This window comes from Elephas maximus, chromosome 5, assembly GCF_024166365.1.
Source record: "Elephas maximus indicus isolate mEleMax1 chromosome 5, mEleMax1 primary haplotype, whole genome shotgun sequence".
Classification (NCBI taxonomy): Eukaryota; Metazoa; Chordata; class Mammalia; order Proboscidea; family Elephantidae; genus Elephas; species Elephas maximus.
Genome location: NC_064823.1, coordinates 112,000,519 through 112,019,114, shown reverse-complemented (window position 1 = coordinate 112,019,114; position 18,596 = coordinate 112,000,519). Strand labels below are relative to the sequence as shown.

The 18,596-nt window shown below is 37.8% G+C and overlaps 1 protein-coding gene across 1 annotated transcript in view; it reads left to right on the top strand.

The window, feature by feature from the left end:
* Window positions 1-18,596, top strand: part of GABRB1 (gamma-aminobutyric acid type A receptor subunit beta1) — a 511,452-nt gene that overhangs the window by 453,687 nt on the left and 39,169 nt on the right. The window contains exons 6-8 of the mRNA XM_049886310.1: window positions 13,610-13,747; window positions 13,848-14,000; window positions 17,529-17,773. Coding sequence (XP_049742267.1) covers window positions 13,610-13,747; window positions 13,848-14,000; window positions 17,529-17,773 — 536 coding nt within the window. The remainder of the gene's footprint in view (window positions 1-13,609; window positions 13,748-13,847; window positions 14,001-17,528; window positions 17,774-18,596) is intronic.

The following is an 18,596-nucleotide window of genomic DNA, read 5'->3' as shown; positions in this document are numbered from 1 at the left end:
TTATTCACTGCTGTATCTAAAGTACTTCTCCACCACCTGGCACATTGTCAGCACCCAATAAATATCTGCTCATTAAATAAGTAAGAAATAATTGCCTTTGAGTCAACTCCCACTCATTTTGACCCAATGTGTTTCAGAGAAGAACTGTGTTTCTTAGGGTTTTCAGTGGCTGGAAGTGACTCGAATTCCAACCTTTCAGTTACGAGCCTAAAACGTTAACCCTTTGCACCACCGAGGGACTCCATTGAATGAGTCTTTGTTGTTGTTAGGTGCCATTGAGTTGGCTCCAGCTCATCGCAAGCCTAGGTACGATAAAACGAAACACTGCCTGGACCTGTGTGCCGTCCTCATAATCATTGCTATGTTTGAGCCCATTGTCTTGTAGCCGCTGCATCAATCCATCTCATCAAGGGTCTTCCTCTTTTTCACTGACCCTCTACTTTACCAAGCCTGATGTCCTTCCCTAGGGACTGGTCCCTCCTGATAACTTGTCCAGAGTACATGAGATGAAGCCTTGCCCTCCTCACTTCTAAGGAACATTCTGGCTGTGCTTCTTCCAAGACAGATTTGTTGGTTCTTCTGGCAGTCCATGGTATATTCAATATTCTTCGCCAACACCATAATTCAAAGGCATCAGTTCTTCTTGGGTCTTCCTTATTCATTGTCCAGCTTTCACAGGCATACGGGGCGATTGAAAATACCATGGCTTGGGTCAGGCCCACTTTAGTCCTCAAAGTGACATCTTTGCTTTTTAACTCTTTAAAGAAGTCTTTTGGAGCAGATTTGCCCAGTGCAATATGTTCTTTGATTTCTTGACTGCTGCTTCCTTGAGCGTTGATTGTGGATCCAAGTAAAATGAAATCCTTGACAACTTCAGTGTTTGTTCTGTTTATCATAATGCTGTTTATTGGTCCAGTTGTGAGAATTTTTGTTTTCTTTATGTTGAGATGTAATACCTACTGAAGGCTGTAGTCTTTGATCTTCATCAGTAAGTGCTTCTAGTCCTCTTCACTTTCAGCAAGCAAGGGTGTGTCATCTGCATATCTCAAGTTGCTAATGAGTCTTCCTCCAATCCTCAATCCTGATGCCACATTCTTTTTCATGTATTCCAGCTTCTTGGATTATTCGCTCAGCATACAGATTGAATAACTATGGTGAAAGGATATAACCTGGACACACACTTTTCCTGATTTTAAACCACACAGTATCTCCTCGTTCTGTTCGAATGGCTGCCTCTTGGCCTATGTGCAGGTTCCATTTGAGCATAATTAAAGTGTTCTAGAATTCCCATTCTTCACAGTGTTATCTATAACTTGTTATGTTCCACACAGTCAAATGCTTTTGCATAGTCAATAAAACACAGGTAAACATCTTTCTTGTATTCTGCTTTCAGCCAAGATCCATCTAACATTAGCAGTGATATCCCTGCTTCCATGTCCTCCTCTGAATCAGGATTGAATTTCTGGCAGTTCCATGTCAATGTACTGCTGCAGCCATTTATCTCCAGAAATTTTTACTTGTGTGTGATATTGAATGATATTGAATGAGTAGATCTACATATATATGTCAATACTTGGCTGTCAAGTTATGGTCAGTAGCATAAAGCCAGGTGTCCCAATGACGAGAAGCAAGAATGTAATATTCTACAAGCTTTTAATGAATAATGACTGTATGCTAGGAATTCTTATAGCCATTGAAGTACAAATTTTAATGACACACAGTCACTGGCCTTGAGGAGTTCAGAGCCTTGGGGGAGAAAGACAAAGAAGTCAAATAAAATTTACTGTGATTGCATACTTTGTTCAAGGCAAGCACGTAGTCAAGTAGATAGAATTCAGGAGCATTTAGCAGCAGGAAGGACTTAGTTATCTGGCTATGCCTCCTCCTACACTGCATCATGGCTATCTAATCACTTTTAGAGACTCAGTTTTACCTTTGCATAGTGAAACCCTTGAGGGTTTTATAGTGTCCGTATATATTAAATTTTGCCTTCTCGTGCTTATTATCTATCCCCTTTGCTTCTTATCCCTTTCGAGTCCATCTGTTTTTATGAAAATATTGTCTTTCATGTCATCTTGCTGAACGAATGTTTCATCATATAAGAAAAGTCCGTGGGAGAAATTTCTGCTAGGCTTGGGTACCAACAATTCTCTTTCCAAGTCAATTGGTTTGTTTTTATCTTGTGAGCACTATGAATTTTTTAACTGATTTTGTATACTTGATAGAAAATCAATTTTATGGCTCTGAGGAGAGACCGGTCCAGATGATTCTGGAAGCTCATTTCTTTTTCCCTGGCAGAAAGCAGACTCGGCAGATCTGAATTAATTCAACAGAAGCACAGGCTAGTCCCAGCTGCTGAGCTCCCAAGGCTATGCTTTTCACATTTTTCACTGGGTTGTTGGTTCTTTTCTTTTTTATTTTTAGAAGCTTTTTATATATTAAGAAAATTAGCCCTCTTCAGCAATATGCACTGCAATTATTATCCCCTGGTTTCTTATTTGCTTTTGACTTTATTTATGGTTTTTATACCACGCTTTTTATTTCGTTTGTTTTTTAATGTAGTCAAATACATCAATTTCTTATGTCTTCTGGATTTTGTATCATAGTTAAAAAAGACCTCCTTCAGGCCACATTTATTTAAAAAAAAAATTCTCCCATGATCTCTTCTTTACATATATGGTTATATTTTCTAGTTAGATCTACAATCCATTTGAAGCTTATCCTTGTATGCGTAATGAAATATAGATCTAAGAATTTTTTTTAAAAAAAAGCTCCTCAGTTTTCCCAGCATAATTTATTAAAGTTTCCATGTTTTTCCCAATGATTTGGGGTGCCACTTTTATCATATATTAGATCCCCTTAACTATTTGGCTCTAATTCTGAATGTCCTACTGTGGCCATTGATCTGTTTGTCTATCCATACACTAGAATCACAGTGTTGTTGTTATTGACACTTGTTGTTTGTTTTACTGCCTGCTTAGAGCTAGTTGCCCCTTGTTTCTCTTTGTTTTTAGAGTTTTCTTGGATTTTCTGACTTGTTTATTTTTTCCATTTGATCTTTAAGAATTACTTTGTCTGGTTCCAAAAACAAAAAGGCTATTGGTGTTATTAAGCAATTGCATTAAACTCAAAAGTATGTTATGATGTTGAGTCTTCCTGTTCAGAAATATGGCATGCCTTTGTATTTGTTCAGTGTTTATTTTGGTGTGTGCCTTTCCAAAGTGTTTTAAACGTTACTTCATGTATATCTTGCATATGCTTAAATTTATTACTGGTTTATCTTTTTTGTCTGTTTAAAAAGAGATTTTTTCCATTATATGTTAGAATTATATATTGTATATTTATACAATACATACATATATATACACACAAAGGCTGCCAGTTTCTATATATTAATTTTATATCCTTTTACCCTGCTAAATTCTTATTGTTTGTAATAGTTAATTTGCGGGGCGGGGGGTTACCAAGTATGTAGTTGTGTAAGTTGCAAACCCTGATAGTTTAACCAGCAGTTTTCCAATTTTATGCCTCTATTTTCTTTCGTCTAATGCACTGATTAGTGTTTTCAGAACAATCTTAAATAATAACAGTGATAGTGGGCATTCATATCTTGTTCCCGACTTTTGTAGGAATGTTGAAGTGTTTCCACAATAAGTGTGATGTTGGTACTAAAGTAGATATATCTTACAATGTTTAGGAAGTATCCATCTGTCTTAGTTATCTAGTGCTGCTGTAACAAAAATAACACAAGTGGATGGCTTTAATAAACAGAAATTTATGCTCTCACAGTTTAGGAGGCAAGAAGTTGAAATTCAGGACACCAGCTCCAGGGGAAGGCTTTCTCTCTCTGTTGGCTCTGGGAGAAGGTCCTCATCATCAATCTTTCCCTGGGTCTATATCAAGTCGTTATGAGTCGGAATCGACTCAACGGCACTGGGTTGGGTAGGCATTTCTCAGTGCAGGGACCCTTGGTCCAAAGAGTGCACTCCACTCCTAGCTCTTCTTTCTTGGTAATGGGAGGTCCCCCTCTCTCTGCTCACTTCTCTCTGCTTTTATCTCTTGTAGGGTGGTGAAATGTGGTGACTCAAGATGCATCCCATCCAAATCCTACCTCAGTGATATAACAAACATAACATAATCCTCATTAACATGCCCTAATCTTGCCTCATTCACATAACAGATAACTCACTCCCAAATGGGACCATAACCACAGGCACAGAGGCCAGAATTTACAACACATCACAAAATGGAGGATAATCAGATCACAAAATAGAGGGCAACTGCACAATACTGGTAATCGTGGCCTAGCCAATTTGACACGTCTTGGGGGTACACAATTCAACCTATGACACCATCTGTTCATATTTCTTGCTTTTTTAAAAGTGAGAATGGATGTTGAATTTGTCAAATGCCATTTTAGCATCTGTGTAAATAATCGTATGCGTAGATCCTCCTCAGATTGTTAATATAATGAAGTATATTACTAGATTTTCTAATATTGAACTTTTTCCACTCTCGGAATAAACCCCAGTTAAAAAAAAAAAAAAAACCCAGTAGTTATGGTTTATTATTTTTTAATGTGCTGCTGGCTTTTGTTTGTTAATATATTCTGTTTACTTTATTAAAATAAAAACTTGGAAATTTTCCTTTATAACTTATACTTTGGAACTGTTTAAATAGCAATAGAATTACCCATTTTTAAACATTTGAGCCTGGCGATTATTTGTTTTTGTTTGTTTGTGTGGGGGTAAAATTAAGCTGTTTTGATCTTCTATCTCTCCTGATTTGGGCTTAGTAAATTTTTTTTTCCTAGAAAATTATTCATTTCGTCTGTATTTTCAAATTAATTGCATACAGTTAAACAAAGTAGTCTTCTTGTTGTGTGCCATCGAGTCAATTCTGACTTATAGCAACCTTATTTAACAGAGTAGAACTGTCACATAGAGTTTCCTAGGCTATAATCTTTATGGGAACAGATCACCAGGTATTTTTTCCCCACGGAGTGGGTGGCCTTGAGCCATCAACATTTTGGTTAGTACCAAGCACTTAACCATCACACCACCAGAGCACTGTAGTCTTAGGATTCTGTTAAATTCCTCTGTTTCTAAGGTGGTTTCCCTTTATCATGTCTTACTTATCTGTCCTGATTCATTTGTTTGATTAGAGTCAGTAGTTTAGTGTCAATGATTAGAGTCAATAGTTTCCTCAAAAAGGTACTTGGGTGATATATCCTCTGAATCTTTAAGTATCTTTCTTGTAAACAAGTGGTGTTTTCTCAGGGAATGGAATTCTTGGCTCAGATTGTTGGAGTCCTTTTCTGTCTGTATTCTAGTGTTCTGTAGATGTTATTCTATATTATTTTTTCCTTTCCAGAGTTTTCATAAGCAGTCCAATACCAGTGTGAATCTTTTTCCTTTTTGAAAGTACCTTTATACTTTTTGTCTGGAAGATTGTAAGATTGTTCTTTTACCCTTGGAGTTCAGATATTATATCAATTTGGGCTTTTACCTGATATAATGAACTCTTCAATTTCCAAAATAATTTACTAAGCTCAGGGAAGTTTGTATTTTCTTGTTATTTATTATGATTCCTTCTCCATATGTCCTTCCTCTTCCTTCAGAAACTCCCATTGTTCATATATTAGATATCTAATATATAAGACCTTAAAACCTTTACAATTTCTTTATTATTTCCAAATTTCAATAGTTTTGTTCTCTTTAAAAATAAGTCTTTTAGTTGGTCTTTCAAGCCACTAATTACAACCTTTGCAGCAGCCATCTCCTCCTTAATTCATCTACCACATATTTTAATTAAATAACATTTGACTTTTAGTACAAGGAAGTTTTCTATGCTCTTATCAAATATACTCAAGTGTTGTTAACATTCTTAAGGAGGACAAGAAACAAAAGGTTTAAACTATGATCTGCTTTCTCCTCCAATTCTTTTCATAAAAATCCACCTATCTGGGATTTCTGTTTAATTTTGTTTTCTGCAACTTCTGGGTCCCCATGTATGCCGTGTTTTGGGGGGTTTTTTGTTTTTTCCTTTTGCATTCCCCTTGGGGTTTGAGTCCAGATGCAGGGGCACCTGAAGTGGTAATATTGCTCTAGATGAAAAGCGCTCAAGCTCCAGGCAAGCTATCATTCCTCTGTCGAGTCACCAGGAGGTAGCCTTTCTTTCTCAGGTCTCCCCAGCTGCAAAGGCTACAACTCTTCTTGTCTCAGCATTAGAGTGTTTCATACAGTTCCTCGTTAATGCTGTTGTTAGGTGCCATTGAGTAGCTTCCAGCTCATAACGACCCTATAGGACAGTGTAGAACTGCCCCGCAGGGTTTCCAATGAGCGGCTGGTGGATTTGAACTGCTGACCTTTTGGTTAGCAGCCAAGTTCTTACACACCAGGGCTCCTAAAAAAAACCTGTTACCTTCAAGTGGATTCTGACTCATAGTGACCCTACAGGACAGAATAGAACTGCCCCCAAGGAGGGACTGAAGGACTCTAACTGGCCACCTTTTGGTTAGCAGCAAGCTCTTAACCACTGTGCCATCAGGACTCCTTAAGGGTTCTAGAAGGTAACACTTTTTCCCAAACTGTCACACAGGTAGTAAAAAAAAAAAAAAATCCTGTTGCTGATGAGTCAATTCCAACTCATAGCGACCTACCAGAGTAGGGCTGCCCCATAGGGTTTCCAAGGAGCACCTGGTAGATTCGAACTACCGGCCCTTTGGTTAGTAGCTGTAGCTCCTAACTACTACACCACCAAGGTTTCCATTTAGGTGGTACTAAAGGAAAAAAAAAAAAAAAAACACTGCCATCAAGTCGACTCTGACTCATAGCGACCCTATAGGACAGAGTAGAGCTGCCGCATAGAGTTTCCAAGGAGCGCCTGGTGGATTCAAACTGCCGACCTGTTGGTTAGCAGCCATAGCACTTAACCAGTATGCCACCAGGGTTTCCATATAGGTGGTCGCACCCTTTATTTCGTACTGCCAAAAAGCCCCTAGACCCAGCTCTCTTTGTTAATCTCAGTGTTCTAATCCCTACCCAGTAGTCTCTGGGTGGTGAAAATGTTAATGCGCTCAGCTGCTAACTGAAAGGTTAGTGGTTCTGGTCCATTCAGAGGTTCCTCTGAAATTAGGCCTGGTGAACTACTTACAAAAAATTAGCCATCGAAAACCCTATGGAGCACAATTCTACTCTGACACACATGGGGTTGCCATGAGTTGGAATCAGCTCAATAAAAAAAAAAATAGCAACTGATTAATCACCACTCAAGGACTCCCATGTCAATAGCCCTCAGGTTTTCTCTAGTTCCTAACGGGGAAAAAAAAACTCACGACATCATTGTACACTAGATCAAAAGAGAGCTGAGGCCTCGCCTCCTGGGTTTACAAGTAGTTCATAGCTGAATTGGAGGTTGGGGAGAGAACATCAGTGATGAGTTCAAGCTGTCATTTTGCCACTAGGTATTCAGCCTCAGAGAAAAGTTCTTATACTCACATCCATAAATGGGCCTTAGGGGACATACATTACCCTGAAAATGCCATCAAATTGTGTCTATGTGTACATATGTTTTGTTTTGTTTTCTCTCCCCCTCCCCCGGGGAATTTCTTTGGAAGCTTTTCTCAGAGTCTCAAAGAGATGTTATGAATCACAGCCTTACAAAGCTATATCTAAACTTAGTATAAATCACCAATATGCTTATTCATCCCATGTAGATCACCTTTATGGGGTCACCATGAGTCAAAATTGTCTCAGTAGCAACAGTTTCAGACTTTATGGTTTATATATCCCTAAGTCCAATTTGGTAAAGAGGGTCTCACAGCCTCTGAGACATCGAAGATCATATCTACAAGTAAGTATTTTCTATTTTCATGTCTACAATTGGGCTGTTGTAATATGGGTTGCTGAATATGGAAGATTATCTGTTGGAGAGATGGCTTAAAGACAAATAAAACAAATTCAAACATAGTAAATAATAGCCCCTATATTGTTGCTGTTGTTAGGTGCCATTGAGTCAATTCCAACTCATAGGAACCCTATGTACAACAGAACAAAACACTGCCCAGTCCTGCCCCATCCTCACAATCATTATCCTTAAGCCCATTGTTGCAGCCAATGTGTCAATCCTTCTCATTGAGGATATTCCTCTTTTTTGCTGACCCTCTACTTCACCAGACATGATGTCCTTCTCCAGGGACTGATCCTTCCTGACAACATGTCCCAAGTGAGATGTAGTCTCACCATCATTGCTTCTAAGGAGCATTCTGGTTGTACTTCTTCCAAGACAGATTTGTTTGTTCTTTTGGCAGTCCATGGTATATTCAATATTCTTCTCCAACACCACAATTCAAAGTCATCAATTCTTCTTTGGTCTTCCTTATTCATTGTCCAGCTTTTGCATACATGGGAGGCAATTGAAAACACCATGGCTTAGGTCAGGTGCACCTTAGTTCTCAAGGTGACTCTTTGCTTTTCAACACTTGAAAGAGGCCTTTTGCAGCAGATTTGCCCAATGCAATGTGTCTTTTGATTTCTTAGCTGCTACTTCCATGGGTGTTGATTGTGAATCCAAGTAAAATGAAATCCTTGACGACTTCAATCTTTTCTCCATTTATCATGGTGTCACTTATTGGTCCAGTTGTGAGGATTTTTCTTTTCTTTATGTTGAAGTGTAATCCATACTGAAGGCTCTAGTCTTTGATCTTCATCAATAAGTGCTTCAAGTCCTCTTCACTTTCAGCAAGAAATGTTGTGTAACCTGCATAACACAGGTTGTTAATGAATCTTCCTCCAATCCTGATACCTCGCCCTTCTTCATATAGCCCAGCTTCTTGGATTATGCTGACAGATTGAATAAGTATGGTGAAAGGATACAACCCTGACACACGCCTTTCCTGACTTTAAACCACGCAGTATCCCCTTGTTCTGTCTGAACAACTGCCTCTTGATCTAAGTACAGGTTCATCATGAGCACAATTAAGTGTTCTGGAATTCCCATTCTTCACAATGTTATCCGTAATTTGTTATGATCCACACAGTCAAATGCCTTTGCATAGTCAATAAAACACAGGTAAACATCTTTCTGGTATTCTCTGCTCTCAGCCAGGGTCTACCTGACATCAGCAATAATATCCCTGGTTCCACATCCTCTTCTGAATCCAGCTTGAATTTTTTGAAGTTCCCTGTCAATATACTGCTGCAGCCGCTATGGAATGATCTTCACAAAATTTTACTTGCATGTGATATTAATGATATTGTTCAATAATTTCTGCATTTGGTTGGATCACCTGTCTTCAGAATAGGCATAAATATGGATCTCTTCCAGTCAGTTGGCCAGGTAGCTCCCTTCCAAATCTCTTAGCATAGATTACTGAGTACTTCCAGGGCTGCATCTGTTGTTTAAACATCTCAATTGCTATTCTGTCAATTCCTGGAGCCTTGTTTTTCGACAATGCCTTTGGTGCAGCTTGGACTTCTTCCTTCAGTGCCATTGGTTCCTGATCATATGGTACCTCCTGAAATGGTTGAACATCGACCAATTCTTTTTGATATGGAGACTCTGTGTATTCCTTCCATCTTCTTTTGATGCTTGTTGAGTCATTTAATATTTTCCCCATAGAATTCTTCAATATTGCAACTCAAGGCTTGAATTTTTTCTTCAGTTCTTTCAGCTTGAGAAATGAAGAGTGTGTTCCTCCCTTTTGGTTTTCCATCCCCCAGGCCTTTGTGCATGCCATTATATACCTTACTTTTTCTTCTCCAGCCACCCTTTGAAATCTTCTGTTCACCTTTTTTGCTTCATCATTTCCTCCTTTCCCTTCAGCTATTCAACTTTTCGGAGCAAGTTTCAGAGTCTCTCTGACATCCATTTTGTTCTTTTCTTTCTTTCCTGTCTTTTTAATGGCCTCTTGCTTTTTTCATGTACAATGTCCTTAGTGTCATTCCACAGCTCATCTGGTCTTCAGTCATTAGTGTTCAATACATCAAATCCATTCTTGAGATGGCCTCTAAATTCAGGTGAGATATACTCAAGGTCATACTTTGCCTCTCATCAAGTTGTTCTAATTTTCTTCAGTTTCAACTTGAACTTGCGTATGAGCAATTGATGGTCTGTTCCACAGCCGTCCACTGGCCTTGTTCTGACTGATGATATTAAGCTTTTCCATCATCTCTTCCCGCAAATGTAATCGATTTGATTCCTGTGCATTCTGTCTGGTGAGGTCCACGTGTATAGTCACCATTTATGTTGGTGAAAAATGTATTTGCAATGAAGAAGTCATTGGCCTTGCAAAATCCTATCTCCATTATGGTTTCTATCACCAAGGCCGTATTTTCCAATTACAGATCCTTCTTTATTTCCAACTTTAGCATTCCAATTGCCAATAATTATCAATGCATCCTGACTGCATATTCGATCAATTTCAGACTGCAGAAGTTGGTAAAAGTCTTCAATTTCTCATCTTTGGCCTTCATCATTGGTGTGTAAATTTTAATATTAGTTGTATTTACTGGTCTTCCTTATAAGTGTATGGATATTACCCTATCAGTGAAAGAAGCGTTGTACTTCAGTATAGACCTTGAAATGTTCTTGACAATGAATGCAATGCCATTCCTCTTCAAGTTGTTGTTCCCAGCATAGTAGACCATATGATTGTCTGATTCAAAATGGCCAGTACCAGTCCATTCCAGTTCACTAATGCATAAGATATCAAAGTTAATGTGTTCCATTTCATTTTTGACGGCTTCCAGTTTTCCTAGATTTATAATCCATATATTTCATGTTCCAATTATTGATAGATGTTTCCAGCTGTTTCTTCTCATTTTGAGTCATTCCACATCAGCAAATGAAGGTCCAGAAAGCTTTACTCCATCCACATCATTAAAAAAAAAATTCATTAAGGTCAGCTCTTCCCCAGTCGTATATTCAGTGCCTTCCAGCCTGAAGGGCTCATCTTCCAGCACTATATCAAACAATGTTCTGCTGCTATTCATAAGGTTTTCACTGGCTAAATCTTTTTGGAAGTAGACTGCCAGGTCCTTCTTCCTAGTCTATCTTTGTCTGGAAGCTCAGCTGAAACCTGTTCACCATGGGCGACCCTGCCTGGTATTTGAATACCTGTGGCATAGTTTCCAGCATCACAGCAACATGCAAGCCCCCACAGTAGGACAAACTGAGAGACATTTGGGGGGATAGTCACTATCAGGTTGTGAAAATAACCCATATAAAATATTTGTGAGTTTAGAACTTCTCAATGAGTGAGTCCAGGAATTAGAACTCAAAACAAGAGCTTTCTGGAGAGAAGTTAGAAATGTTTGAAGTAGTAAAATTAAGACAACTTTGTTACCCCTCAAAAAAAAAAAAAAGAAAAGAATAGCTTAAAATTTCTTATATTCTTGAATTGATAAGTTGACAGTGACCCCCTGGCCCTTGGCAATCAACTTCTAAGTTTTAAATATACGTATATATATATTATTTCTTGAAAAGATGTTACTGGTGTAATCAAAAGTAGGTTAGCGTAATGCCTTCTACAAAGAACTTTATGATTTCCTTTGAAACGCAAAGCCTAGTAATCCTAATATTAAAAAGACTTGGTTTTTTTCTGAAGCAAATATAAATAGAAAATGAACTTAGAAAAGTTTTCTTTATTTCTAGCAGATAGAAAGAGACAAAGACTTTAAATATGCTTTAAATATTTTTTAATGTATCTACACATGGAAGCAGCAGTCAAGAAATCAAGAGACTCATTGCATTGGGTAAATCTGCTGCAAAGGACCTCTTTAAAGAGTTGAAGAGCAAAGATGTCACCTTGAAGACTAAGGTGTGCCTGACTCAAGCCATGGTATTTTCAGTCACCTCATATGCATGTGAAAGCTGGACAATGAATAAGGAAGACAGAAGAAGAATTGATGACTTTGAATTGTGGTTTTGGTGAAGAATACTGAATATACCGTGGACTGCCAAAAGAACAAACAAATCTGTCTTGGAGGAAGTACAACCAGAATGCTCCTTAGAAGCACGGATGGCGAGACTGCATCTTACATACTTTGGACATGCTGTCAGGAGGGATCAGTCCCTGGAGAAGGCCATCACACTTGGCAAAGTACAGGGTCAGCAGAAAAGAGGAAGACCCTTGACGAGGTGGATTGACACAGTGGCTGCAACAATGAGCTCAAGCATAACAACCGTTGTAAGGGTGGCGCAGGACGGGGCAGTGTTTCGTTCTGTCGTGCATAGGGTCACTATGAGTCAGAACCGACTCGACAGCACCTAACAACAACACATTTTTTCAATGCAAGTTTCTTTTATATGCTTGTAACTCAGCTAGACCACTGGCAAGCAGAAGCGGAAGTAAAAGGAAGAAGAGGATGGGTTTTCAACATAGGGCCTACCAAGCTGAAAACCTCAGGGTGGGCCCTTCTATTGTAATCTACAATCCTCTATACATTCCCCTTAATTAAAATAAGTAAAGCTCACCCTCACAAGGACTGACATATGAAAGTATCATCAAGAATTGATATAATTTCTAAAATATTTACCCATATATTAAATGAAAATCATCATATATGAAGACAAATTAGCCCAATTTTGTAAATGTATATTTCTTTTTAAAATGTCTTGATTGTTTAATGGGTAGGTACAAATTTGATAGTTTTTCTTTTTTTTCTTTGGGTGTTCCATTTTTTTGCCACTTCTGTTCCCCGTCTAACAAATACGTGTTCAATTATTATTGCTTGTTTCTGCTATTGTTGTTGTTAAATAATCCAGAGCCAAAATCTATGCCCAGGCACCTAGAATCTAGCCATCCATCAGTCTAGCCAAAAAGTATCTATTGGTAAGCATGATGAGAATGGAGTTAATAAATATAGCGGTGACATCTCAGAGTTTATATCTACTAAAGCCAATTATATCCAATTATATCTCTTCTCAACCAAGTGCTCAATGCAGCCACTACAAAGCCATCAGAAACAGCACTCAACCTGAGGCCTATCTGCCATCCTGAATTAAAGCAATGACACTGTCTTAGTTTCCTAGTGCTGCTATAACAGAAATACCACAAGCACATGGCTTTATAGAACATTGAATTTATTTTATCACAATTTATGAGTCTGGAAGTCCACATTTATAAGCCTAGAAGGGCATGAGTTATAGAGAAGGGGTCTCTCTCTGTTAGCTCCAGGGTAAAGGTCCCTGCCTCAGCTTCTGCAACCCTAACATTCAAGGGTTCCTTGGAGATCTTCACTTGGAATCTATTGTCCCCATTTGTGCTTACTTCTGTGTCTACTCTTTTTATAACTCATAAGTGATTAGGTTTAGTATAGACTCTACACTTACATGGCCTCATTAACTTACAAAGAAAACTTCATTCTCAGATGCAAATACATCCACAGGATGTTGTTGTGTGCCTTTGAGTCAATTCTGATTATAGCAACCCTGTATATGTATAGTGGTTAGGATTTCAACACATTTCTGGGGGGACACAATTCAATCTGTAATAGTCACTTTACTGTCACTTGCCGGGAATTTTTTCTCCAGCTTCCAGATTGTCTTCAAGTGAATTTCTAGACCAACAGAACTTACTTAACTATGCTGTGTTTCTTGGTTTCAGATGGCTATACTACTGATGACATTGAGTTTTACTGGAATGGAGGAGAGGGAGCAGTAACAGGAGTTAATAAAATTGAGCTTCCACAGTTTTCAATTGTCGACTACAAGATGGTATCCAAGAAGGTGGAGTTCACAACAGGTAAGGATGTTTTCCCACAGAATGAACTAGGGTTGCTGTTAAAGGAAGAAGATGGTTCTGACTAAATGATGATATGAATCTTTTTCTTTTTTCAATTCAGGGGCTTATCCACGGCTGTCACTAAGTTTTCGACTAAAGAGGAACATTGGTTACTTCATTCTGCAAACCTACATGCCTTCTACACTGATTACAATTCTGTCCTGGGTGTCTTTTTGGATCAACTATGATGCATCTGCAGCCAGAGTTGCACTAGGTAATACATTCCTAGCATTGCAGAGAGCTCGTTAATTTGCCTTCAAACAAACAACCCATATTAGAAATTAGAAGCCAGGGCTCCTCTTATAGCAAGCCAAAGAGTTAGATTACCAGAAGAGTACTTGGTTATAAAACACCTAAGTGTAAATACTGTGCAGGGTGTATGTTCTTCATTATATATTTTTAGCATTTTACCAAGAAGATTATCTGGGAGTACAGTTAGCACTATATAAATGCTTCTGGAGAATATTTTTAAATTCTTATTATACCAATTTTTACCAATTTTGTGAAGACTACCTCTTTGGTTGCTGATCTGTATACTCATTGACAATGAGTCAGTTCTGACTCAGAGTGACTCTGTAGGACAGAGTAGAATTGCCCCACAGGGTTTCCAAGGTTTTAATCTTTATGGAAGCAGACTGCTACATCTTCCTGCCATGAAGCGGCTGGTGGGTTTGAACTGTCAACCTTTTTGTTAGCAGAAAAGCCCTTAACCACTGCACCACCAGGATTCCTTGCTGATTTGCGTAGTGGAGAACATTTACACTGCATTATCCTCAGATGGAATTAGAGAAAGCTAAGCCTCCTGATTATTGACAACCTATGTAATTGTTGGGAAATACTATCTATTGAATATTAACTAAAGCTAAATTATATGAGTCTCCTTTAAATGGAGCTAATAGTATTTGAATTAAGACATAGGCAGTTCATCAGCTGTATTAATGATCTGTGATTAGGACAGAATAAAAATGATTTCCTTCCTGGGAGAACAAAATTCAGCATTAATCTTGCCATGGTTGAGTAATTGCTGCAAACCGAAAGGCTATATTTGAGACCTCAAAGCGTACTTTGGAAAGTTAAAGGTGCAGACTCTCTTTGATGAATCTATCTTATCCTGGTCATGAGGGCATCTGCCTTATTATTTGATCCTAGAGTCATTTCAGTTCTCACTCTCTCAAGCTTATTCACACACACGTACACACACACACACAATAGAGCACCATTTCTGGCTAAACTAACATGTTACATCTCTTCTAAAGCTGTCAAACTGGATTAGATGATCAGTGTAATCTTTCATATCTGGGTTATATTCACCTCTGCATATCTACAGCTTATTTCTATTGGCTGAGGACATAAGGCGCACAAAGTTAAGTGCTGGCAGCTCATTTTCAATCTTTGAACAGTTTGGGACTCCAGAAAGTAAACAAATAGCTTACACATCATACATACATATGTAGTTGTTGTTAGTTGCCATAGAGCCTACTCTGACTCATAGCAACTTCATGAATAGCAGAAGAAAGGTTGCCCAGTCCTGTGCCATCTTCGTGATCTTTGGTATGTTTGAGTTCATTGGTTTGGCCATTATGTCAATCCATCTCACTGAGAGTTTCTCTTGTTTTTGCTCACCCTCTACTTCACCAAACATGATGTCCTTTTCTAGCAATTGGTCTTTCCCAATGACGTGTCCAAAGAAAGGGAGCTGAAACCTTGCCATCCTCGCTTTTAAGGAACAGTCCCTTTCCATTTTATCCAAGACCAATTTATTCGTTCTTTTGGAAGTCCACAGTATATTCAAGATTCTTCACTAACACCACAGGTCAAATGCATATTATTTAAATATGAATATGCATATTTGTATATGTTATGATTTAGGAAAAAACACAGGATAATGTCCACAGCAGGAAATAACAAGTAGCAAGTTCATGAATTACGATTCTCTTTATACTTCTACCCTCAAAGCTGTGACTTTTTAATTAGAGATGCCAGCATGTAAAAGTACTGACCTGTTCCTTCAAATGTAAAGCCTGAGCTATTTAAAAACTTATGTAACTCAAAAAAAGACTTCCATCTACTAAACTTTCGTGTTAAACAAAAATTTAAAGCAAAGAGTAGAAGCAGAAATGCAATTGGTGAATTTGTAAATAAATTATTCATTTCTGTTAAGCAGAAGTGAAACTTAAAATTCTATTCAAAGAAATAAGTAAGACCACCCTGGATAGCATTTCATATCAAACCAGTACATTCAAATGTATCACTCATCTGAATCATTTTAATTTTGTGTATGGGAGTCCTGACTTCCTACTTTATCTCTTCTTCTAAAACTTGAATAGTCAAATCAGGAGGTCAATACATCTAGGATCGTCTGATTGGCAAATAAATAAGTGATAAACTATTTTTTCTCTTCTTTTGTATAACTGTCTTCCATCTGCCTTACCAGTTTCCTTTGTCTTTAATATCAGTTTCATATTTCCTGCCATGACTTTTAAGTACCTTCATGAAGTTTCAGGTTTTACCTTTTCGTCTGTTTTTATTTTAAATGCCTTTGTTTAATACCCTCCTGCTTTTGTCCCCAGCTGAAAGAGCTAAAGCAAAATAACTAATTTCAGAGCTTCATTCACTCAGTTCTAAACTGAGAATAATATACCTACCCCATCTTTCTCAGTTACAACAACCATATAAGATAATTTATAAAATGTTAGAACTGTAAAATACTGTACAAACATGTAATATTAATATTACAGCACAAGCTATCGACACAAGATTCCAACTTCTTTTTCACTTCTTTCTTTTCCCAATTATCATTCCATTACCATCACCAACACAAAATATTTATTATGCGATCACACAAACATTATACAGTAGGCATTATTCTGTGTGTTTTTCTAAAACATAACATATACACATATTCATATTCACACTCAAATAATATACATTTGAACTGTGGTGTTGGCGAAGAATATTGCATATACCATGGGCTTCCAGAAGAACAAAACAAAATGGAATCTACTGCTTAAGAGCTTAAAGTCTTCAACTTCTTTAATAAATCTGAGTTGAGTTTTTTTTTAGAAAGTCAGAGATCTAACTCATTCTAGCCTCTGAAATCAAAAGGTGATATTTGAAAAACTGAAGTAACAAGGTTATGTTATATCTAAAAAGCATATAAATCAATTACTTGATACAAATCATGAGCTTTCTTATATGTTTTATTCTTTTGGTGTTTTCTTACTGTGAATGAAGCATTATTACTTTAAAATGTAATAGTGACTTTGTGACCTGGGATATACCCATAGGTTCATGGGAATGAAGTACGTATCCGCAAACTGATTGCCAGCTCTCAGTTTAGTAGTGGCTGCTACAGAGATTAGTATCAGAAGATTTAGGAGGGAGGTGAATGGGATGTTGAGAAAGGGAAGAAGAAAGATGTGGCATATAACAGAATGAGGGACATTTGAAAGTAAGCCTCCAATGGGATTTTCATCTGCCTTTGCATCTTCTTTGCATGGGTGTGTGTGCGTGTGTTACAAAAAATAGTTTTCACCCCTCCATTAACTGCACATCCCATTTTACAATTCATTAATGGACTATGTAGACAGTCTGAAGTTTTGTCTTTGAAATGCCTTCTTTACTTTGCCAATGGCTTATTGTGTTCCTGTGATCATTCTGAGGCCCCAATAACAAAATGGTACCTGTCCTCTTGTGGTTAAAAGGGGAACCTTCAGCTAAGCCTTGTTTTTCTCTTTCACAGGAATCACTACAGTGCTGACAATGACGACCATAAGCACTCACCTCAGGGAGACCTTGCCAAAGATCCCATATGTCAAAGCGATTGATATTTATCTAATGGGTTGCTTCGTGTTTGTGTTCCTGGCTCTGCTGGAATATGCCTTTGTAAATTACATCTTCTTTGGGAAGGGCCCTCAGAAAAAGGGAGCTAGCAAACAAGACCAGAGTGCTAATGAGAAGAACAAATTGGAGATGAATAAAGTCCAGGTAATGTATTAATTTTTTTTAACGTATTAAATATTCCTAACAATATTCTTCCTAAATTTATCTTAGAATCTCCTAAGACAAGTTCTAACGTCTTTTTTATTATTATTATTAGTGTTTGAGCTTCCAGAGCTCTTAATCCAACTGTGAATCTTATTAAAGATTAACTATTCTGCCCCGAGAGCACTGGATATCATGCTGCTGATAAACTGTAGTTTACCCCATCGTTTTACAGTTAAAGAACTAAGGTTGGAAGAAGTTAGTTTGGGGGTTACATAGATTAATGACATCCCTGGGCCTGGAACTCAAGCCCAAGTCCATTATTCTTTATTCTAAAATATTTGTAAAACTATATGAAAAAAAAATATCAGATCTGCTTGGTAAAAAAACGAGGGAATGAAAGTGAATACACTCTGAATTTCCTAAATGGAGATGAGACAATATAATAGCACAATGGTTAACACCACAGACTGGAATCAAACTGCCTGGGTTTGATCCTAGCTGTGGACTTACTAACTTTACAGCCCCAGGCAAATCAACCTATGTAACTTCTTAGCTAACCTCTGACCTCAGTGTCCTTTTATCAGTAAAAATGGAGATTATTGTACTATACCTATTTTGCAGAGTTGTTGTGAGGACTAAAGGAGTAAAAATGTCTAGTACTTGGAACAGGACCTGGAACATAGCAATTACTCGATAATTGTTAGTTATCATCATTATATAAAAGCATTGTTATTATTTCTTTTGCTTTCCACTGGTAGATCCTATGGCCAGTGATCTCATTTGGTAAATTAAAATTAATGGCCAGCTGATTCTTTAAAGGAGC